This window comes from Nerophis lumbriciformis, linkage group LG28 (genome assembly GCF_033978685.3).
Source record: "Nerophis lumbriciformis linkage group LG28, RoL_Nlum_v2.1, whole genome shotgun sequence".
Taxonomy (NCBI): domain Eukaryota; kingdom Metazoa; phylum Chordata; class Actinopteri; order Syngnathiformes; family Syngnathidae; genus Nerophis; species Nerophis lumbriciformis.
Genome location: NC_084575.2, coordinates 6,067,279 through 6,092,881, shown reverse-complemented (window position 1 = coordinate 6,092,881; position 25,603 = coordinate 6,067,279). Strand labels below are relative to the sequence as shown.

The window sequence follows — 25,603 nt, the reverse complement described above, 5'->3', positions numbered from 1 at the left end:
ACTCCACTGTATGCATTCATGTATTTCTTCTTGTATTTCTACCCTTCTTGAGACATGAAGAAGGAAAAGTATCTTCCATATGAGGAGGTGTGAACAAGTCATGACAAAAATCATGGTCCCAATAACATTGCATCTAATAGCGAGCCAAATACTAGAGTCCGTGAATATTGCTCCAAAGTCAGGATTTTTTGTTGATTTAATGTGCATTGACAGGTGCAAAGGCAGCAATATATGATAAAACAAGACGGCAGCTAAAGAAGGACTAAAGAAGGACTTCCCTATTCATCCCCCTCTGGTCAACATATGTAATAACAAGTGTGAGTAAGAAATTGAAATGTGCCTCCTTTGGCCAAAATGTATAACATAAATATGTATATAGAGACATACTGTAATAACTTGAAGTAAATAATGAAGATTAAAAACCAATTACAAACAAACATTTAAAACAAAACTTATTAAAATGAACTAAAAGCTTACCGTTTTTATATTTGCATAGTATGTATATATTAATGTTGTAAATACACATCTTTATATATCTAGAAAGGGTGGTCCTAAAGAGGTAGGCACTGTCACATCTAATAGAGAGCCAAATACTAGAGTCTGTGAACATTGCTCCAAAGTCAAGATTTGTTGTTGATTTAATGTGCATACAAAAGTGAATATTGACAGGTGCAAAGGCAGCAATATATGATAAAACAAGACGGCAGCTAAAGAAGGACTTCCCTATTCATCCCCAAAAAACCTGCCAGGTGAGCAGCTGATTTGACCACTTCTGGTGCTGACGTAAGACAACCTGCGTCCCATATGTTTATTTTAATGAAATAAGTTTATTTCCATCATATAATCAACCATCAACCATTCTGTGTGACCAGTTTAACAGTACAGATGATACATATTTAACAATCATACACATTTACACACAAAAAGAAAAGAAAAAGAATGACGGAAAAAGGAATAGGCTGAAGCCAAAGCTTATATTTGGGGGGATTACCCCCAATACTTCTTAGACAGAAACACAAATAATGACAACATAAAGAAAGTAGTTGAAAGCTTCAATAATTACTTATAATAAATATTGGACCAAAATTGGAGGAAAGGATTCCAGACCCAGTTTCAATTGAGGACTATAATGATACCATAGAGCCAAATCCCAACCCCATGTTCCTCAGTAATGTGACACAGGAGGAAATAGTTATAATCCTGTAATCTAAGACTTCAACTGATTGTAATGGAATTGATATGGAAACCATAAAAAAGGTTCTAGAAGAGATCTCAGGACCATTCATGTATATTAGTAACCTATCATTTCAAATACCCAAACTAAATGAAAATAGCTAAAGTTGCACCAATTTATAAGACTGGAGACAAACACCAATTTACAAATTATAGACCTGTTTCTTTACTTCCACAGTTTTCTAAAATCATTGAAAAAGTGTCCAATAACAGATTAGAGAGTTTCACAAACAAACACAGAATACTAGAAGAGAACCAATATGGATACACAGCTAATATTTCAACTTTGATGGCTTTCATTGAAATGACAGAAGAAATGAGCAATGCAATAGATAGTAAAAAATGTGCAGCAGCAGTGTTGTTGGATCTAACTAAAGCATTTGACACAATTAATCACAATATTTTCATCAAAAAACTAGAAGGATATGGCATCAGAGGGTTGGTCTTAAACTGGATAAGAAGTTATTTAACCAACAGGAAACAATACGTGAAGCTAGGCCAACACACTTCTACAACACTAAATATATCCTGTGGTGTACCTCAGGGATCAATACTAGGACCTCAATTATTCAATCTCTATATAAATGACATTTGTAAAGTTACAAAAGATTTAAAGTTAGTATTATTTGCAGATGATACAACAGTGTTTTGTTCAGGAGAGAACACACAGAAGATAATACAAATAATAACAGAAGAAATGAACGCATTAAAAAGATGCTTTGACAATATTTGAATCTCAGTAAAAGTAAAATAATGCTATTTGGTAACAGTAGAAGAGAAAGTCAAACACAAACACATATAGACGGAATAGAAATTCAAAGAGTAAATGAAACCACATGTCTAGGTATAATAATTGATGAATAATGACTTCATATTCTCTACTGCTCACTAGTGTTACATATCTGACTTATTGTGTAGAAATATGGGAAATAACTACACAAGTACACTTCATTCATTAACTGTGTTACAAAAAAGATCAGTTATAATAATACATCATGTTGGATATAGAGCTTGTATGCATGCATGTGTGATGTATCATGCTGTATGCATGCATGTGTGATGTATCATGTTGTATGCATGCATGTGTGATGTATCATGTTGTATGCATGCATGTGTGATGTATCATGTTGTATGCATGCATGTGTGATGTATCATGTTGTATGCATGCATGTGTGATGTATCATGTTGTATGCATGCATGCGTGATGTATCATTTTGTATGCATACATGTGTGATGTATCATGTTGTATGCATGCATGTGTGATGTATCATGTTGTATGCATACATGTGTGATGTATCATGTTGTATGCATGCATGTGTGATGTATCATGTTGTATGCATGCACGTGTGATGCATCATGTTGTATGCATGCATGTGTCATGTATCATGTTGTATGCATGCATGTGTGATGTATCATGTTGTATGCATGCATGTGTGATGTATCATGTTGTATGCATGCATGTGTGATGTATCATGTTGTATGCTTGCATGTTCCAGATAAACTCAAACTCAACTCAACTAACACTTGGTGGACATTCAAGCCACAAAATGCAAATGGAGTATTGTTGGTGTATTTTGGATGGTTATAGAGGACCTCCCATTGGCTCCATTGCAAGTGGACTTTTATTTACATTTATGAGTTAGAATTAGGGCTGGGTGATGCATGGAATACACTGGATATATTGTGGGTTTGTCTCTGTGCGATATAGAAATTGACTATATGGTGATATTGGAGTATACGTTCTCACACAGTTGCTTTTAGCTGCAGGCATTACACTACAGGCTCTTCTCACTCTTTCTTGTCTCTCCTTCTCACAGAGACATAAAACAAGCGCACCTTCTTACATACGTCACATACTGTCACGTGTGCAACGTCATACGCTCTCACGGAGCAGACAGGTAGCGGCATGGTAACGTTAGCTGTGGTGCTAGTGGTAATACGAGAGAAAGAAGGTGCCAATCTGGTAACAAATGAAGGAAGAATTAATTCCCGAGACAAACAGCAGGGGGTCCATCATCTGGCGGTGGTTTGGCTTCAAACGGGTAGATGGTGAACAAGTATGCGGCAAAAGCGTTGCTACAAAAAGTAGCAGCACTGCTAATGTAGCATCATTTTAAAAGTCACCCGCTAGAGAATGAAGAGTGCTTGAAACTCTGCATGTCAACATCTCCGTTTAGTGCCACACCCACAAAATGCCCAAGCAACCATTTCCACATCAACACCGTATGAAACAAATAGTCAACAACAGAAGGAGATAACGTCCGCAGGAACCTACCACATAGTGAAGGACATACACTATTTGATTTCCTATAATGCAGCTCATTTTTATTTGACACTTATTGAAATATCTTGTGTGACATCATGCACCAACGTGCACTTTATTTGTTTTAAACTACTGTAGTGGCATTCTGTACAAAAAGTGCACTTTAATTTAGTGTTGTTTTAATATGTGATATGTGACTATGTGACTTGTAAAAAGAGCTCAGCAGCGCATGCACTTTTTGCGTCGGACGAAAAGAGCACCTCCCCATTCTCAGCACATTCTACAGAGGCACTATAGAGAGCCTGCTGACCAACAGCATCTCTGTCTGGACTGGAGCCTGCAATGCCACAGACTGGAAGTCTCTCCAGAGAGTGGTGAGGACGGCGGAAAAGATCATCAGGACTCCTCTTCCTCCTATCCAGGAGATCGCAAAAAGCCGCTGCCTGACCAGGGCTCAGAAAATCTGCAAAGACTCCTCCCACCCCCACCAAGGACTGTTTTCACTGCTGGACTCTAGAAAGAGGTTCCGCAGGTTCTGTAACAGCTTCTTCCATCAGGCCGTAAGACTCTTGAACGCATCATAATTAAATTATCCCCTTAACATAAGTCCACTCCCCGTGGACGGATGTGAAAAAGTGCAATATGTTTATCTGTACAGTAATCTATTTATTTATTTATATATGCACCGTATTGCTTTTTTATCCTGCACTACCATGAGCTTATGTAACGAAATTTCGTTCTTATCTGTGCTGTAAAGTTCACATTTGAATGACAATAAAAAGGAAGTCTAAGTCTACGTCTAAATATGTCATCTTAGTGTCATCATGCACAAAAGTGCACTAATAGCTTGTTTTAAAATGTCTCTGACAATCCTGCATTTTCTGTTTTTAAATGACATGAATGTTTGTGCCACTGCTTAATAACTCTGTAATAAATACACTTTTGCTAAATTGACTTAGTTGTGATTTCCCTCTCTGCATGAAAGTTTAAAAGTAGCATATATTAATGCAGTATGAAGAATAATGTTTTAATGTAGACACATAGAATCATCATACTGCTGTGATTATATGCATCAAGTGTTCATTCAAGGCTAAGGCAAAATATCCACATATATATGGTGTATCGTGACATGGACTAAACATATCCACATATATACAGGTAAAAGCCAGTAAATTAGAATATTTTGAAAAACTTGATTTATTTCAGTAATTGCATTCAAAAGGTGTAACTTGTACATTATATTTATTCATTGCACACAGACTGATGCATTCAAATGTTTATTTCATTTAATTTTGATGATTTGAAGTGGCAACAAATGAAAATCCAAAATTCCGTGTGTCACAAAATTAGAATATTACTTAAGGCTAATACAAAAAAGGGATTTTTAGAAATGTTGGCCAACTGAAAAGTATGAAAATGAAAAATATGAGCATGTACAATACTCAATACTTGGTTGGAGCTCCTTTTGCCTCAATTACTGCGTTAATGCGGCGTGGCATGGAGTCGATGAGTTTCTGGCACTGCTCAGGTGTTATGAGAGCCCAGGTTGCTCTGATAGTGGCCTTCAACTCTTCTGCGTTTTTGGGTCTGGCATTCTGCATCTTCCTTTTCACAATACCCCACAGATTTTCTATGGGGCTAAGGTCAGGGGAGTTGGCGGGCCAATTTAGAACAGAAATACCATGGTCCGTAAACCAGGCACGGGTAGATTTTGCGCTGTGTGCAGGCGCCAAGTCCTGTTGGAACTTGAAATCTCCATCTCCATAGAGCAGGTCAGCAGCAGGAAGCATGAAGTGCTCTAAAACTTGCTGGTAGACGGCTGCGTTGACCCTGGATCTCAGGAAACAGAGTGGACCGACACCAGCAGATGACATGGCACCCCAAACCATCACCCAACCATGCACATTTTGCATTTCCTTTGGAAATCGAGGTCCCAGCGTCTGGAGGAAGACAGGAGAGGCACAGGATCCACGTTGCCTGAAGTCTAGTGTAAAGTTTCCACCATCAGTGATGGTTTGGGGTGCCATGTCATCTGCTGGTTGAAGGCCACTATCAGAGCAACCTGGGCTCTCATAACACCTGAGCAGTGCCAGAAACTCATCGACTCCATGCCACGCCGCATTAATGCAGTAATTGAGGCAAAAGGAGCTCCAACCAAGTATTGAGTATTGGACATGCTCATATTTTTCATTTTCATACTTTTCAGTTGGCCAACATTTCTAAAAATCCCTTTTTTGTATTAGCCTTAAGTAATATTCTAATTTTGTGACACACGGAATTTTGGATTTTCATTTGTTGCCACTTCAAATCATCAAAATTAAATGAAATAAACATTTGAATGCATCAGTCTGTGTGCAATGAATAAATATAATGTACAAGTTACACCTTTTGAATGCAATTACTGAAATAAATCAAGCTTTTCAAAATATTCTAATTTACTGGCTTTTACCTGTATGGTGTATCGTGACATGGACTAAACATATCCACATATATTTGGTGTATCGTGACATGGCCTAAACATATCCACATATATATGGTGTATCGTGACATGGCCTAAACATATCCACATATACCGTATTTTCCGCACCATTAGCCGCACCTAAAAACCACAAATTTACTCAAAAGCTGACAGTGCGGCTTTTAACCCGGTGCGCTTTATATATGGATAAATATTAAGATTCATTTTCATAAAGTTTCGATCTCGCAACTTCGGTAAACAGCCGCCATCTTTTTTCCCGGTAGAACAGGAAGCGCTTCTTCTTCTACGCAAGCAACCGCCAAGGTAAGCACCCGCCCCCATAGAACAGGAAGCGCTTCTTCTTCTACTGTAAGCAACCACCCGCCCGCGTAGAAGAAGAAAAAGCGCGCGGATATTACCGTACGTTTCATTTCCTGTTTACATCTGTAAAGACCACAAAATGGCTCCTACTAAGCGACAAGAATCCGGTTCATGAAAAGACGCAATCTCTCCATCCTCACACGGATTACTATTTCACAGCAACTGATATTCCTGTGAACCGCACTGTGGGTACTGTGGATACAACGGGAGCACGTACGGTGAATATTCGCACCACAGGGAATGAGAAGTCGTCCTTCACTGTGGTTCTAGCTTGCCATGCTAATGGCCTGAAACTTCCACCCATGGTGATATTCAAAAGGAAGACCTTGCCAAAAGAGACCTTTCCAGCCGGCGTCATCATAAAAGCTAACTCGAAGGGATGGATGGATGAAGAAAAGATGAGCGAGTGGTTAAGGGAAGTTTACGCGAAGAGGCCGGGTGGCTTTTTTCACACAGCTCCGTCCATGTTGATATACGACTCTATGCGCGCCCACATCACAGATGGTGTCAAAAAATAAGTGAAGCACACAAATACAACACTCGCCGTCATTCTGGGTGGATTAACCAAAGAACTCCAACCGCTGGATATTGGTGTCAACAGGGTATTCAAATCACGACTGCGAACGGCGTGGGAACAATGGATGACCGAAGGCGAACACACCTTCACTAAGACAGGCAGACGGCGCCGGACGACATACGCCAACATCTGCCAGTGGATCGTAAATGCCTGGGCAGATATTTCGGTCACAACTGTGGTCCGAGCTTTCCGGAAGGCAGGATTCACAGAACTGCTGGACAACAGTGACACTGACTCCGATGACTTCGACGAGACGGAACCGGCCATTTTGGATCCCACATTTGCCCAACTTTTCAATTCGGACACCGAAGACGAAGAATTCGAAGGATTTACGAATGAAGAATAACTTCAGAAAGTGAGTGCTATGTTTATTTTGTGTGTTGTGACATTAACGTTCGAGCAACATTATGTTGCTATTGCTCTGCACTATTTTGAATTTGACTATGTTTGTGATTGCACATTTGCGTACATTTTGGGACAGAGTTGTTAGAACGCTGGTTTTTAATATATTATTAAAGTTTGACTGACCTATCTGACTGTTTTTTTGACATTCCCTTTAGCGCAGCGTAGGCGCGGCTTATAGTCCGGGGCGGCTTATAGGTGGACAAAGTTTTGAAATATGCCATTCATTGAAGGTGCGGCTAATAACCCGGGGCGGCTTATAGTGCGGAAAATACGGTACATGGTGTATCGTGACATGGCCTAAACATATCCACATATATATGGTGTATCGTGACATGGACTAAACATATCCACATATACAAACCCCGTTTCCATATGAGTTGGGAAATTGTGTTAGATGTAAATATAAACGGAATACAATGATTTGCAAATCCTTTTCAACCCATATTCACTTGAATGCACTACAAAGACAACATATTTGATGTTCAAACTAATAAACTTTATTTTTTTTTTGCAAACAATAATTAACTTAGAAGTTCATGGCTGCAACACGTGCCAAATTAGTTGGGAAAGGGCATGTTCACCACTGTGTTACATCACCTTTTCTTTTAACAACACTCAAACGATTGGGAACTGAGGAAACTAATTGTTGAAGCTTTGAAAGTGGAATTATTTCCCATTCTTGTTTTATGTAGAGCTTCAGTCGTTCAACAGTCCGGGGTCTCCGCTGTCGTATTTTACGCTTCATAATGCGCCACACATTTTCGATTGCAGACAGGTCTGGACTGCAGGCGGGCCAGGAAATTACCCGCACTCTTTTTTTTTTTACGAAACCACGCTGTTGTAACACGTGCTGAATGTGGCTTGGCATTGTCTTGCTGAAATAAGCAGGGGCGTCTATGAAAAAGACGGTGCTTAGATGGCAGCATATGTTGTTCCAAAACCTGTATGTACCTTTCAGCATTAATGGTGCCTTCACATATGTGTAAGTTACCCATGCCTTGGGCACTAATACACCCCCATACCATCACAGATGCTGGCTTTTGAACTTTGTGTCGATAACAGTCTGAATGGTTTGCTTCCCCTTTGGTCCGGATGACACGATGTCGAATATTTCAGAAAACAATTTGAAATGTGGACTCGTCAGACCACAGAACACTTTTCCACTTTGCATCAGTCCATCTTAGATAATCTCAGGCCCAGAGAAGCCGGCGGCGTTTCTGGATGTTGTTGATAAATGGCTTTCGCTTTGCAGAGTAGAGCTTTAACTTGCACTTACAGATGTAGCGACCAACTGTATTTAGTGACAGTGATTTCTGAAGTGTTCCTGAGCCTATGTGGTGATATCCTTTAGAGATTGATGTCGCTTGTTGATCCAGTGCCGTCTGAGGGATCGAAGGTCACGGTCATTCAATTTTGGTTTCCGGCCATGTCGCTTACGTGGAGTGATTTCTCCAGATTCTCTGAACCTTTTGATGATATTATGGACCGTAGATGTTGAAATCCCTCAATTTCTTGCAATTGCACTTTGAGAAACGTTGTTATTAAACTGTTTGACTATTTGCTCACGCAGTTGTGGACAAAAGGGTGTACCTCGCCCCATCCTTTCTTGTGAAAGACTGAGCATTTTTTGGGAAGCTGTTTTTATACCCAATAATGGCACCCACCTGTTCCCAATTAGCCTGCAAACCTGTGGGATATTCCAAATAAGTGTTTGATGAGCATTCCTCAACTTTATCAGTATTTATTGCCACCTTTCCCAACTTCTTTGTCACGTGTTGCTGGCATCAAATTCTAAAGTTAATGATTATTTGCAAAAAAAAAAAAAAAGTTTATCAGTTTGAACATCAAATATGTTGTCTTTGTAGCATATTCAACTGAATATGGGTTGAAAATCATTTGCAAATCATTGTATTCCGTTTATATTTACATCTAACACAATTTCCCAACTCATATGGAAACAGGGTTTGTATATGGTGTATCGTGACATGGCCTAAACATATCCACATATATATGGTGTATTGTGATATGGACTAAACATATCCACATATATATGGTGTATCCTGACATGGCCTAAACATATCCACATATATATGGTGTATCGTGACATGGCCTAAACATATCCACATATATATGGTGTATTGTGACATGGCCTAAACATATCCACATAATAATAAAAAGCCATAGTAGCCCTAGTTAGAATGTGATTTTTTTTTTTTAACTATATCCACCATCATGTCTTTTATAATGATTGTGAACGATAGAAAAAATTCCCCAAAAAAGTGCAGTTCCCCTCTAAATTCCAAGGATTAGATTTAAGACTTGAAGTGTATGAGCATGAAGTGATGAAGCCTTCTTGGATGAGTCTTCTAAGACAAAGTGAACAGTCCAGTTGTGATGGATTGAATGCCCTGAGAATAAAATGATATGTGCTTACTTGGACTGTGATGAAGCTGTGAGGACTCAGGTGCTTTGTCTTCATGCTCTTCAGTCTTCACAGAGACAACAGTCAGTGGAAACTTGCTGACATCATCCTCCTCCTGCCCTACAACACACTCTCCCTCATCTTCCTCTTTCATGAGTGGATCCTCCTCTTCCTCTTTCATGTGGGTGGGCTGTGGATCCTCCTCTTCCTCGTTCATGTGAGGGGGCTGCTGGATGTCTGTTGGGTAAATGTAAATAAGATAAAGAGAGAAGAGAAATAGTTTTGGACTGACACTGTTAACACAATGACATTATTTGTGTTCTTCCGTGTGTTGGGTTAAAAGTGTGTAGCAAAACAACTAATAAAAACACGGGAAATACCTCATTTTTTCCTAAAATCAATTCAAAAGTGGCACAGTGAGTACCGAAACAGACTTGGAAATAGGATAAGGGGCAATTTGAAAAGTTTTTATAACTACGAGGCAGCACTGATTGAGGCATTTTGAACTTCACTGATGTAAATAGTGTAAATATTTTATTCTGTATACGGTCCATTACACCTACTCTTTATCTCTAAACTTAACCATAATCTTTTAATGACAAAGTCATTACCATAACTTCAATATCATGGAAATAAAAAAAAATAATTCCAAAATCACTTAAAAATAACATTCATGGTATGTTTTTGTCATCATGCAGAATACTTTTTTGTGGTTATTTTGTTGGTTGGACCAAAAGAAACTTTTACCAAAAACATGTTTTACTTTTGAGAGATTGATTGAGACTTGTATTAGTAGATTGCACAGTACAGTACATATTCCGTACAATTGACCACTAAATGGTAACACCCGAATAAGTTTTTCAACTTGTTTAAGTCGGGGTCCACTTAAATCAATTCATGGTAGTATGTGGTGTTTTATGGAGTATCTCCATCAAAAATTCCTCTTTAGGAATTGGAGACCATCTACAACACGCTGAAGGAAAGTCAGTCACCTTTATGTTCTTTTAATAAATCAAGTGTTGACTACTTTGGCTATTGAAAATAAATGTTTACATTCCCTTATTGTTACATGTAAGTCACAATCAAGAAGTGAAATGATAACTAATTAGATGTGATTACATTATAAAATGTTTTGGTGAGTGTGTGAGTTTTGTGTAAACATGTTGATATAGGTTTACATCTTCTTGGGGACTGGAACACAGATATGTCCCGAAAGGATGCACCCATTTTTAAAACCTTCACTAAGCTGTGCCACCAACATTGTCTCACTTAGCTCATTAAGCAAACTACCAGGGTGAGTAAGTCCTTTTAAACCTTCATAAACCTCGTTGTTACTTCTGACCAGTCTAAGATCACCACATGTGGAACTACTGTATGTGGCTTAAGTGATCATTCCGAGGCTGACGACCACAAAACAAGCGAAGTTACAATCCTTAAGACCTAGACTAGCAAGGCTTTCAATGACAAACTGGCACATTAAGACTCGCCTGGTACTTGCAAGTACACAGGTTTATGGGTCAATTCCTAACCTCAGAAAAGTAAATAACTTCCCAGTCAAAGTGGGTGACAATATTATAACAAACAAAAATGAGATTACCAATTTTGGCTGCATCATAGAGACTAATCTCTCCAGTGAAAAAATGACTACTAAGGTAGTCAAAGAATCAACCGACAAATTATGTTCTTACATAGTAGTACTACTATTACGGGTAGTATTGCACTTAAGACTCTAACACAAGCACTCATTTAACATCACTTTGAGTACAGAGTTCATATTTAGTACCGTGACGCCTTAAAAGCTCTGAAAAACAAACTCCAGACAGTCCAAAACAAAATGATTGGGCTTCTACTCAACCGTCCATCTCACCTTTCCTTAACGTGGGGAGGCTCTTGGTAGGTGACAGAGTACATCTTCTTGCAGTTGGTCTGGTGTACAAGATACACCAAACCACTAACATACCCATGTACCTGTCTAGATACTTCAAAATATATTCACCATTACAACACCAGAGGTAGTTGTACAAGTCATATTCAACCCAGATCTCACTCCAAAACATGTTCCAATTAGTTTGCCTGCTATACCACCAACATGTGGAACTCCCTATCAATAGCCATAAAGGAGTGTAAATCCCTTACTTACTTCAAAGTTGCTCTGAAAAGACATTACAGGTTGCGGCTACTCGTAACTAGGAATTTACAAATCCTTTTACTTTTATTTTATTTTCATTGACTTTCTTGCAGTATTTTGTCTACTTTCTACATAGTACTGTGTTCTGTGAGAGTTTAAAAAAATATTTCAACTGAAACCATCTCAGGCTTTTTTGTAGCAGTGAATGTGTACCGTCATGAAAGTGTAGCCTTTCCTATGCAAACTTCTCATAACTCCTTCAATCAATCAATCAATCAATCACACATTGTTACAAACTGAGAGGAACATCAACTGTCTCGTTTACTTCTTTTCACTTAAAAGGGAACCACACTTTTTAAATGTATTTTGCCTATCAAGAACACACATTTTTTCTTTGTTATGCATTATAAATAGTAAATAAATACGATCAAAAGTCTGCTTACAATAGAGGATATTAGAGTTGCACTATTCTGCCTATAAAGAACTTAAAAACATCCAAACACCTCCATTAAGGTTTTATGTACATGCAGTAGGTATTTATGTCATTTAGTAACAGGGGCATTTTTTAAAAGATGTAATATTTACATATTTTTGCTCATTAGCGCAATAATTTTAAAAACGCATCACAACGTTCGCTTTTTTTATTTAACATCACTGAATATTACACACTGCAGACTTCCTGAGAGCCAACAAACATAATAAAACATCACTTACTGTACAAGGTCTGCTGTCACTATGATGCAGACTGATAGAATCTAGTTATATTACCGTTTAGATGAAGAATTACTCATAATCCTCGAACGGAAAAGGGGGGTGACGTCAAGCGTCTTTTTAGGTCGTTCGGGTCTAAATTGGCTGACAAACGATACCAACTTGTCAGAGTACGACCTCATCCTTTTACTATCCAGGTGAGAGGCACGATTCATGATCTGGAATAATCTTTCACCAGTAACGAGGTGAGGAAGGAGCTCACCAGCCGCTGATGTCAACATAGACACACAAGCTATAAATAGTTTGTCTGCGTTAGCACTTATAATAACAATATCACTAATACTTGCTTGCTATTCAAGCCACAAAATGCAAATGGAGTATTGTTGGCACTTTTTGGATGGTTATAGAGAACCTCCCATTGGCTTCATTGCAAGTGGACTTTTATTTACATTTATGAGTTAGAATGTGATTTTGAAACAATATATATCCATCGTCATGTCTTTTATAATGATTGTGAACGATAGAAAAAATTCCCCCAAAAAGTGCAGTTCCCCTCTAAATTCCAATGATTAGATTTAAGACTTGAAGTGTATGAGCATGAAGTGATGAAGCCTACTTGGATGAGTCTTCTAAGACAAAGTGAACAGTCCATTTGTGATGGATTGAATGCCCTGAGAATAAAATGATATGTGCTTACTTGGACTGTGATGAAGCTGTGAGGACTCAGGTGCTTTGTCTTCATGCTCTTTAGTCTTCACAGAGACAACAGTCAGTGGAAACTTGCTGACATCATCCTCCTCCTGCTCTACAACACACTCTCCCTCCTCTTCCTCTTTCATGTGTGGATCCTCCTCTTCCTCTTTCATATGGGGATCCTCCTCTTCCTCTTTCATGTGTGGATCCTCCTCTTCCTCTTTCATGTAGGTGGGCTGTGGATCCTCCTCTTCCACTTTAATGTGCGTGTGCTGTGGATCATCTTCTTCCTCTTTCATGTGGGTGGGCTGTTGATCCTCTTCTTCCACTTTCATGTGGGTGGGCTGTGGATCCTCCTCTTCCTCTTTCATGTGGGTGGGCTGTGGATCCGCCTCTTCCTCTTTAATTTGGGTGGTCTGTGGATCCTCCTCTTCCTCTATAACGTGGGGGGGCTGCTGGACATCTGTTGGGTAAATAAGTAAATAAGATACAGAGAGAATAGAAATAGTTTTGGACTGACACTGTTAACACAATTACATTATTTGTGTTCTTTTGTGTGTTGTGTTAAAAGTGTGTAGCAAAACAACCAATAAAAACAGGAAATACCACCTTTTGTCCTAAAATGTATTAAAAAGTGGTACAGTGAGTACAAAAACAGACTTGGACATTTGATGGGGGTCAATTTGAAAAGTTTTATAAGTACGAGGCAGCATTGATTGAGGCATTCTTAACTTTACACTCACTGATGTAAAGTGTGTAAATATTGAGATTGTCAAATGATAAATAATAAATGGGTTATACTTGTACAGCGCTTTTCTACCTTCAAGGTACTCAAAGCGCTTTGACAGTATTTCCACATTCACACACACATTCACACACTGATGGCGGGAGCTGCCATGCAAGGCGCTAACCAGCAGCCATCAGGAGCAAGGGGTGAAGTGTCTTGCCCAAGGACACAACGGACATGACTAGGATGGTAGAAGGTGGGGATTGAACCCCAGTAACCAGCAACCCTCCGATTGTTGGCACGGCCACTCTACCAACTTCGCCACGCCGTCATTACCATAACTTAAATATCATGGAAATAAAACAAATCTAATTCCAAAATCACTTATTAAAACATTCATGGTATGTTTTTGTTATCATGCAGAATACTTTTGGGTGGCCATTTTGTTGGCTGGGCCAAAAGGAACTTTTAACAAAAACATGTTTTACTATGTGCTGTTTTATGGAGTATCTCCATCAACAATTCCTCTTTAGGAATTGGAGAAAATCTACAACACGCTGAAGGAAAGTCAGTCACCTTTATGTTCTTTATGTTCTTTTAATAAATCAAGTGTTGACTACTTTGGCTATTGAAAATAAATGTTTACTTTCACTTATTGTTGCATGTAAGTCAGAATCAGGAAGTTAAATGATAACTAATTAGATGTGATTACAGTGTAAAATGTATTTGGTGAGTGTGTGAGTTTTGTGTAAACATGTTGATACAGGCTTACATCTTCTTGGGGACTGGAACACAGATATGTCCTGAAAGGATGCACCCATTTTTAAAACCTTCACTAAGCTGTGCCACCAACATTGTCTCACTTAGCTCATTAAGCAAACTACCAGGGTGAGTGAGTCCCTTTAAACCTTCATAGTCCTCGTTGTTACTTCTGACCAGTCTAAGATCAGCACAAGTGGAACTACTGTATGCAGCTTAAGTGATCATTCAATGATTTTCTGTACCCATAAAGAACATAGAACTGAGGCTGACGACCACAAAACAAGCAAAGCTACAATCCTCACCTACTCAGTGGCCTAGTGGTTAGAGTGTCCGCCCTGAGATAGGTAGGTTGTGAGTTCAAACCCCGGCCGAGTCATACCAAAGACTATAAAAATGGGACCCATTACCTCCCTGCTTGGCACTCAGCATCAAGGGTTGGAATTGGGGGTTAAATCACCAAAAATGATTCCCGGGCGCGGCACCGCTGCTGCCCACTGCTCCCCTCACATCCCAGGGTGTGAACAAGGGGATGGGTCAAATGCAGAGGACACATTTCACCACACCTAGTGTGTGTGTGACAATCATTGGTACTTTAACTTTAACTTTACTTTAACTTTAAGACCTAGACTAGCAAGGCTTTCAATGACAAACTGGCAAATTAAGACTCGCCTGGTACTTGCAAGTACACAGGTTTTTGGGTCAATTCCTAACCTCAGAAAAGTAGATAACTTCACAGTCAAAGTGGGTGACAATATTATAACAAACAACAATGAGATTACCTATCTTGGCTGCATCGTAGAGACTAATCTCTCCAGTGAAAAAATTACTACTAAGGTAGTCAAAGAATCAACCGACAAATTCTGTTCTTACTAGTGTTGTCCCAATACCAATATTTTGGTACCGGGACCTGTACCAAAATGTATTTCAATACTTTTCCGAACTTTTTGATACTTTTCTAAATAGAAAGGACCACAAAAAAGTGCATTATTGGCTTTATTTTAACAACAAATCTTAGGGTACATTAAACATATGTTTATTATTGCAATTTAGTCCTTAAATAAAATAGTGAACGGACTAGACAACTTGTCTTTTATTAGGAAGTTAACAAACAAAAGCTCCCAGTTTAGTCCGCTGACATATGCAGTAACATATTGTGTCATTTATATTATATTATTTTGTCAATATTATTAAATGGTAAATGGTAAATGGGTTGTACTTAAACCCCCACTGGGGTGAGTTTTTCCTTGCCCTTATGTGGGCTTTGTACCGAGGATGTCGTTGTGGCTTGTGCAGCCCTTTGAGACACTTGTGATTTAGGGCTTTATAAAAGAACATTGATTGATTGATTGATTGATTGTACTTTTATAGCGCTTTTCTACCTTTTTAAGGAACTCAAAGCTTTTTGACACTATTTCCACATTCACCCATTCACACACACATTCACACACTGATGGCGGGAGCTGCCATGCACGGCGCTAACCAGGACCCATCAGGAGCAAGGGTGAAGTGTCTTGCTCAAGGACACAATGGACGTGACTAGAATGGTAGAAGGTGGGGATTGAACCAGTAAACCTCAGAATGCTGGCACGGCCACTCTCACAACTTCGCCACGCCGTCCCCTGTTATTAAGAACAAGTGGTCGAAAATTGATTATTAATCTACTTGTTCATTTACTGTTAATATCTGCTTATTTTCTGTTTCAACATGTTCTATCTACACTTCTGTTAAAATGTAATAATCACTTATTCTTCTGTTGTTTGATACTTAACATTAGTTTTGGATGATACCACAAATTTGGGTATCAATCTGATACCAAGTAGTTACAGGATCATACATTGGTCATATTCAAAGTCCTCATGTGTCCAGGGACATATTTACTGACTTTATAAACATACCGTATTTTCCGCACCATAAGGCGCCCTGGGTTAAAAGCCGCGCCTTCAATGAACGGCATATTTCAAAACTTTGTCCACCTATAAGCCGCCCCGTGTTGTAAGCCGCATCTAACTGCGCTAAAGGAATGTCAAAAAAACAGTCAGATAGGTCAGTCAAACTTTAATAATATATTAAAAACCAGCGTTCTAACAACTCTGTTCACTCCCAAAATGTACGCAAATGTGTAATCACAAACATACGTATATCAACATGGACAGAGCTGCGTGAAAAAAGCCACCCGGCCTCTTCGCGTAAACTTAAACTTACCTTAACCACTCGCTCATCTTTTCTTCATCCATCCCTTCGAGTTAGCTTTTATGATGACGCCGGCTGGAAAGGTCTCTTTTGGCAAGGTCTTCCTTTTGAATATCACCATGGGTGGAAGTTTCTGGCCATTAGCATGGCAAGCTAGAACCACAGTAAAGGATGACTTCTCATTCCCTGTGGTGCGAATATTCACCGTACGTGCTCCCGTTGTATCCAGTGCAGTTCACAGGAATATCAGTTGCTGTGGAATAGTACCGGTAATCCGTGTGCGGATGAAGAGATTGCGTCTTTTCATGAACCGGATCCCTGACGCTTAGTAGGAGCCATTTTGTGGTCTTTACAGATGTAAACACACAAAGGAAATGAAACGTACGGTGATATCCGCACGCTTTTTCTTCTTCTACGCGGGCGGGTGGTTGCTTACAGTAGAAGAAGAAGCGCTTCCTGTTCTATGGGGGCGGGTGCTTACCTTGGCGGTTGCTTGCGTAGAAGAAGAAGCGCTTCCTGTTCTACCGGGAAAAAAGATGGCGGCTGTTTACCGAAGTTGCGAGATCGAAACTTTATGAAAATGAATCGTAATATTAATCCATATATAAAGCGCACTGTCAGCTTTTGAGTAAATTTGTGGTTTTTAAGTGCGGCTAATAGTGCGGAAAATACGGTAACTAAAATGATGTATATACTGTTGTACTATCCACCAATAAGTTGATACATTTTGGTCCTGTGTTTTATTCTGGTGATAATGAAAAATGAGGTACCGGTAATAGGCAATGTGAAAGTGAAACTAAGCTACCGTATTTTCCGCACTATAAGGCGCACCTAAAAGCCACAAATGAAAAGACGCAATCTCTCCATCCGCACACGGATTACTATTTCACAGCAACTGATATTCCTGTGAACCGCACTGTGGATACAACGGGAGCACGTACGGTGAATATTCGCACCACAGGGAATGAGAAGTCACCCTTCACTGTGGTTCTAGCTTGCCATGCTAATGGCCAGAAACTTCCACCCATGGTGATATTCAAAAGGAAGACCTTGCCAAAAGAGACCTTTCCAGCCGGCGTCATCATAAAAGCTAACTCGAAGGGATGGATGAAGAAAAGATGAGCGAGTGGTTAAGGTAAGTTTAAGTTTACGCGAAGAGGCCGGGTGGCTTTTTTCACGCAGCTTCGTCCATGTTGATATACGATTCCATGCGCGCCCACATCACGCTGGTTTTAATATATTATTAAAGTTTGACTGACCTATCTGACTGTTTTTTTGACATTCCTTTAGCGCAGTTAGATGCGGCTTACAACACGGGGCGGCTTATAGGTGGACAAAGTTTTGAAATATGCCGTTCATTGAAGGCGCGGCTTATAACCCAGGGCGCCTTATGGTGCGGAAAATACGGTACTGCCTCTCGCCTGCACATCAATTTATCGTGCGGTAGCCAAAAGTCACCAATAGATGGCAGTACAGTATTGTAAAGTCCAACATATAGCACAGTGGTTCTTAACCTTGTTGGAGATACTGAACCGCACCAGTTTCATATGCGCATTCACAGAACCCTTCTTCAGTGAAAAATAAATATATTTTTTCTCAAATTCAAGACAAAGTTACCATATTTTTCGGACTATAAGTCGCAGTTTTTTTCATAGTTTGGCCGGGCTCCAGTGCGACTTATATATGTTTTTTTTACTTATTTTTTTACTTATTATGCATTTTCGGCAGGTGCGACTTATACTCCGAAAAATACGGTATGTGTTTTTTTTTACTGGTGCTCAAAATGAACCGTGCATGAACATCATCTTGTTCAAAGAACAAAACCAACACAGTGCATGAACTCACAACAAATTACACACCTGCGAATCAGATGGAAAATTAGAGGGAACATTGTTTGGGATGTATCCATAATAAGCTTTTATTTACACGATGAGTCGGGTGTGTCTTGACCTCCGCGGCAGAGGCTCCGCCGAACCCCCGAGGCCGACTTACCGAACCCCTAGGGTTCGATCGAACCCAGGTTAAGAACCACTGATATAGTACCATTGAAATGTTGCTGGTCATATTAATAAAACGCTAAATCCTTTATTTTTGACAAAATACCTCTAGTAGTGATACCAATGTGCTCTGGCAAAATAATCGTATTTCCTTTGTTTGGCTTGAAAGAAGCTATGAAAATAAGCATGACAAAAAATGAGTAGTTCTCAGGAAGAAAAAAAGGTTGTAGATGATGTGAAAGGACCAAATCCTCTGTTTAAGAATAATACAAATAATAATAATCAATGTTATTTATAAGGTGCCTTTCCAGAGACGATACAAACATTACAACATTGAACAATATAAAACAGAAAATGTCAGTTTAGACAAGAAACTAGAAATAGCTTAAATGAAAGTGAATAAGCATTCTGGAATAAGTGTGTTCTTGATTTGAAAAGGCTAAATGAGTATATTGCGGAAGTCTTGCTGTTCCAAAAATATGGAGGGTCTAATTGGACAAAATTAAATAATTGATTGATTGAAAAAAATACATCTTTAAATAATTACTTAAAAATTTGATAATTCATTACAAATGGAATTAAATACATAAATGTATTTTATCTTTCAAACTCAGTCATTAAAGTCAGTGGGCGGGTCCTAACATCTGATTGGTTCCACCGACCAGAAAGAATAGCGGTTGATATCTTCGTCCGAAAGTGAGGAAATTGTTACATCTTTGTAACTGTTTTGGACTTAAGTGTGCTTGTTATCTGTATGTGGTATATAAGTTCCTGTTCTGTGCCCATATTTGGTATTTTTCACTTCCTCGTGCTGTTCACAGACTTCCACACCAGCTGCCTGATATGCAAACGGGACACACCTGTACCATGTTGCCAATCAGTCTCTTATTTCAGTCCAGATTTTCAACCTGACAGCTTCGGATCTTTGCTTCGCGTACGCGTCTTCTTTCCGGCACAAAATGAGTTCCGTCTCTTGCGCATTTACTTCTGCACTCGCCTTCTTTTGTTTTCCCCCACTCCTTTTGTGGTTGAGTTTTCTGTTCTTTTCTTCCCTTCATGTGAGTGCACCTTTTGTTTGTATTAAATAATATTATTTTACTCAGCGTCTGCCTCCCGTCTCTGCATCCTTGGGGTCTCGTCACTAAGCTGCATTCCAGCTCCTGACAGAAATAACTGTATTAAATTCCTCTACTTTATTTGCTACATGCTGTGGGTCAGCATAGGTCTTACTTGCACATGTTCCACATCTACCAGCAACTCCCCAAAAAGTATTAAAAAGTATGTCCTTCTAAGACGTCATGTTTTCAAATACTTTTAAAGTTCCAAAGATATGAAGATATGACGGGGTGAGGTTGTGGACATTCAAGAAATACACGACGCACTTACCCGTGTAACAAATGATCCAAGGAGGGGAACCTTAAACGATGGGTTAGTGTGGCTGACACTGGGCTTAAGCTGAATAATTGTTTGTTTAAGGAGTTATCCGGCTTAATATAGACAGGGCATGACTTTGCCTGTGACCTTTGCTAAATTAATTTTGTCAAATCTTTTAAGGTTAATTTTGTCAAATCTTTTAAGGAAGTCCTGGTCTCTGACTGTTCAATGGCAGAACATATATATATATATATATATATATATATATATATATATATGTATATATATATATATATATATATATATATATATATATATATATATATATGTATATATATATATATATATATATATATATATATATATATATATATGAATATATATATATATATATATATATATATATATATATGTATGTATGTATGTATGTATGTATGTATATATATATATATATATATATATATATATATATATATATATATATATATATATATATATATATATATATATATATATATATATATATATATATACATTTTCTACCGCTTGTCCCTTTATATATGTGTATATATATATATATGCAGGCCTCAAATTTAACCACGGCAACCACGGCATTTTCCGTGACCACCCTTGTGACTTGCCGTAATGCCCGAAAAAATTGACCGGCATTTAAGGCAAGAACATGCCGTGACCGCCCTTGACTTTTTACTTGTTAATGGACTATGGATGTAACAATAAACGGTATAATGATACACAGCGGTGAAATTCCAGATGTTTAGTAACACGTTTACATTTTTAATGACCGAAAAACCGTTATTTATCAATGCATTTTACGCAACTGCTTACTTCCTGAACACTGAAGCGCCGCAGCGTCTGCTCATGCTCACTAGAGTCGTACGGCTCGGGAGACATGGCGGTGACTTCATGCACTTTATTTTGAAAATGTTCCCTCCAAGCTAACGGAGCCGATCTCTTCGTTTCACTTCATTGCAATGGCTTCTACTTCCATGGAGTGTCGGTGTGCGATTAAGAGCACAATGCTGTTGGAGGAGAACAATATTTGATGTTGCACTTTCATTTTGAACCTGAAGCTAGCTAGCCTCCTTTAAAGTAACACTTTCCTTAACCTTAAAAAGTTACAATTGGAGGCCTGTATATGTGTGTATACAAATAGTAACAAGCTAGTTATTGATTTTGATTTTGACTAAAAGCAAGTTGCAAACAAGACACTTACATGTTTGCGGTCATTGTGATTATATAATACATTAAAATGTCATTTTCTTGTTATTAGTCAATATAAAGTTAGTAAAGATGTGAGAGTAAGAAGTCAACAAACCTGTTCTGTGTAACACAACTTGATGTTTCTTGAAAACAGCGTCCAATAGTAGATTGTTCTGCTCCTTTGTTCTAGAAAGTTCCGCCTCGTATTCTGCTATCGTTCTTTCTAACACTACAAATATTTCTTCAACGGCAGCAGTTAGTCGCTGATCCACCAACGCTCTCAACATGTGTAATGTAGACATTTTCACACAATCACAACACTTTACTCTCACACTTGATCTCTACTTAGCGATGTGTTGATAACTTCTGTTAGCAGCTAACAAGCTAAGCTAACTAGCGAGCTAAGCTAACTAACAATAAACGAGCACGAGAAGCAGCAAAGTGCTTCTAGCACATCGAGACCATTTTATCCTTGAATAAAGAATCAAATATGTATTTTATAGGACGTAAATATTTCAAACTGGAGAACAAATAATCAGACTGACTTATTAGCGTCCTTCTCACGTCTTTCTCCGTCGATGTGCTTTCACGACAGTTCGCACACTTGACGTTACAAGACGGTACCACTCTGCTCTCGCGAGATGTGTCATGCGCAGGAGAGCCAAAGAAACGATGCGTCATCACGGCCACCTTTTGAATCATTGACTGCGTATTTAGTGCACTACAGCAGTGGTCCCCAACCACCGGACCGCGGCCCGGTACCGGTCCGTGGATCGATTGGTACCGGGCCGCACAAGTACTAAAAAACAAACAAACAACTAATTCTTGTGCAGCCCGGTACCGGTACCAAAAAAAAAAAAAAAAAAAAAACACTTACAATTAGTACACTTACCCAAAAAACCTCCCTCCCCCATTCACACTCATTCACACAAGTTAATTTAAAGTAGCAATGATAGTCACACACACACTAGGTGTGGTGAAATGTGTCCTCTGCATTTGACCCATCCTTTTGTTCACCACCTGGGAGGTGAGGGGAGCAGTGGGCAGCAGCGGTGCCGCGCCCGGAAATCATTTTTGGTGATTTAACCCCCAATTCCAACCCTTGATGCTGAGTGCCAAGCAGGGAGGTAATGGCTCCCATTTTTATAGTCTTTGGTATGACTCGGCTGGGGTTTGAACTCACAACCTACCCATCTCAGGGCGGACACTCTAACCACTTGGCCACTGAGTAAAAGGGTTGTTTCTTTCTGTTATTAATATTCTGGTTCCTACATTATATATCAATATATATCAATACAGTCTGCAGGGATACAGTCCGTTAGCACACATGATTGTATTTTTTTATGACAAAAAAAATATATATATATAAAAAATAATAATAATAACACCCCGGTCCGTGGGACAAATTTTCAAGCGTTGACCGGTCCGCAGTTACATAAAGGTTGGGGACCACTGCATTACAGGGACAAGCGGTATAAAATGGATGGATGGATACAGAGGTCTATCAGTGATTAAAATCAGCTTAACTCACTGAATGTTCAACTGATTTTCAGGCCGTTTGCTTGAATTTAAATGTCAGACACGTAATTATCATGCAACATATTTTGAGTCAACATTAAAATGCTGCTTTTCATAGCAAAATAAATACAAAGTGTGGCAGAGTGTGCACTATCATTACAACTTGCTGTTTGTTTGCATATTAAAACAGAATGGTAGATAATAATAACGAAAAAATCAATACCAAACTATTTTAATAATATTACGTTGTGTATGAGAATAAACTGAATTTTTTTTTTTATATATACAAACTACAAAAGCAGTGAAGTTGTCGCGTTGTGTAAATGGTAAATAAAAAGAGAATACAACAAATCCTTTTCAACTTATATTCAATTGAATAGACTGCAAAGACAAGATATTTCATGTTCACACTGAGAAACATATATATTTGTTTGCAAATAATCATTAACCTCAAATTTAATGGCAGCAACACATTGCAAAAAAGTTTTTACCACTGTGTTACATGGCCTTTCCTTTTAACAACACTCAGTAAAGGTTTGGGAACTGAGGAGACACATTTTTGAAGTGGAATTCTTTCCCATTCTTGCTTGATTTACAGCTTAAGTCTCATATTTTAGCCTTCATATTGCACCACACATTTTTAATGTCTGGACTACAGGCAGGCCAGTCTAGTACATGCACTCTTTTACTATGAAGCCACACTGTTGTAACACCTGGCTTCTTGCTGAAATAAGCAGGGGCGTCCATGATAACGTTGCTTAGGTGGCAACATGTGTTGTTTCAAAACCTGTATGTACCTTTCAGCATTAATGGCTCCTTTAAGATGTGTAAGTTACCCATGTCTTGGGCACTAATTCACCCCCATACCATCACACATGCTGCCTTTTACACTTTGCGCCTATAACAATCCGGATGATTCTTTTCCTCTTTGGTCCGGAGGACACCACGTCCACAGTTTCCAAAAACAATTTGAAATGTGGACTCGTCAGACCACAGAAGACTTTTCCACTTTGTATCAGTCCATCTTAGATGAGCTCAGGCCCAGCGAAGCCGACAGCGTTTCTGGGTGTTGTTGATAAATGGCTTTGGCTTTGCATAGTAGAGTTTTAACTTGCACTTACAGATGTAGCGACCAACTGTAGTTACTGACAGTGGGTTTCTGAAGTGTTCCTGAGCCCATGTGGTGATATCCTTTACACACTGATGTGGCTTTTTGATGCAGTACCGTCTGAGGGATCCAAGGTGCGTAATATCATGGCTTACGTGCAGTGATTTCTCCAGATTCTCTGAACCCTTTGATGATATGGGGACGGCGTGGCGAAGTTGGGAGAGTGGTTGTGCCAGCAATCTGAGGGTTCCTGGTTCAATCCCCACCTTCTACCATCCTAGTCACGTCCGTTGTGTCCTTGAGCAAGACACTTCACCCTTGCTCCTGATGGGCCTGGTTAGCGCCGTGCATGGCAGCTCCCGCCATCAGTGTGTGTTTGTGTGTGTGAATGGGTGAATGTGGAAATAGTGTCAAAGCACTTTGAGTTCCTTAAAAAAAAGGTAGAAAAGCGCTATACAAGTACAACCCATTTACCATTTACCATATTACGGACCGTAGATGGTGAAATCCCTAAATTCCTTGCAATAGCTGCTTGAGAAATGTTGTTCTTAAACAATTTGCTCAGGCATTTGTTGACAAAGTGGTGACCCTCGCCCCGTCCTTGTTTGTGAATGACTGAGCATTTCATGGAATCTACTTTTATACCCAATCATGGCACCCACCTGTTCCCAATTAGCCTGTTCACCTGTGGGATGTTCCAAATATGTGTTTGATGAGCATTCTACAACGTTCTCACTCTTTTTTGCCACTTGTGCCAGCTTTTTTGAAACATGTTGCAGGCATCAAATTCCAAATGAGCTAATATTTTCAAAAAATAATGTTTTCCAGTTCGAACGTTAAATATCTTGTCTTTGCAGTCTATTCAATTGAATATAAGTTGAAAAAGATTTGCAAATCTTTGTATTCTCTTTTTATTTACCATTTACACAATTTCACTGCTTTTGGCTTTTGTATATATATATATATATATATATATATATATATATATATATATATATATATGTCTTAATAAGGTTATCCAAAAAATAGTGCTCGATACCGTAGTAGAGCGCAATATATGTATGTGTGGGGAAAAAAATCACAAGACTATTTCATCTCTACAGGCCTGTTTCATGAGGGGGGTACCCTCAATCGTCAGGAGATTTCTGGAGATCTCCTGACGATTGAGGGTACCCCCCTCATGAAACAGGCCTGTAGAGATGAAATAGTCTTGTGATTTTTTTTCCCACACATACATATATATATATATATATATATATATATACATACATATACACACAATATATAGCATATATAGCATATTTCAGTCAAGTTAATAACTCTTACACAGCAGAAGTGTGACAGAAGTCATGTGGTCTAGTGGTTAGAGTGTCCGCCCTGAGACTGGAAGGTTGTGAGTTCAAACCCCAGCCGAGTCATACCAAAAACTATAAAA

The 25,603-nt window shown here is 38.9% G+C and overlaps 1 protein-coding gene across 2 annotated transcripts in view; it reads right to left on the bottom strand.

The window, feature by feature from the left end:
- Window positions 1-9,390: 9,390 nt before the first annotated feature.
- Window positions 9,391-25,603, bottom strand: part of LOC133570604 (uncharacterized) — a 100,462-nt gene continuing 84,249 nt past the window's right edge. Inside the window, exons 1-3 of one of the 2 annotated variants that reach the window (XM_061923287.2) lie at window positions 21,658-22,023; window positions 13,276-13,734; window positions 9,394-9,976 (exon numbers count right to left, since the gene is read on the bottom strand). In XM_061923287.2, the coding sequence (XP_061779271.1) occupies window positions 9,684-9,976; window positions 13,276-13,734; window positions 21,658-21,844 (939 nt within the window). In that variant the 5' untranslated portion in view covers window positions 21,845-22,023 and the 3' untranslated portion in view covers window positions 9,394-9,683. Of the gene's footprint in view, window positions 9,977-13,275; window positions 13,735-21,657; window positions 22,024-25,603 lie in introns of those variants that run through there. The other variant, XM_061923288.2, reaches the window with a different exon arrangement.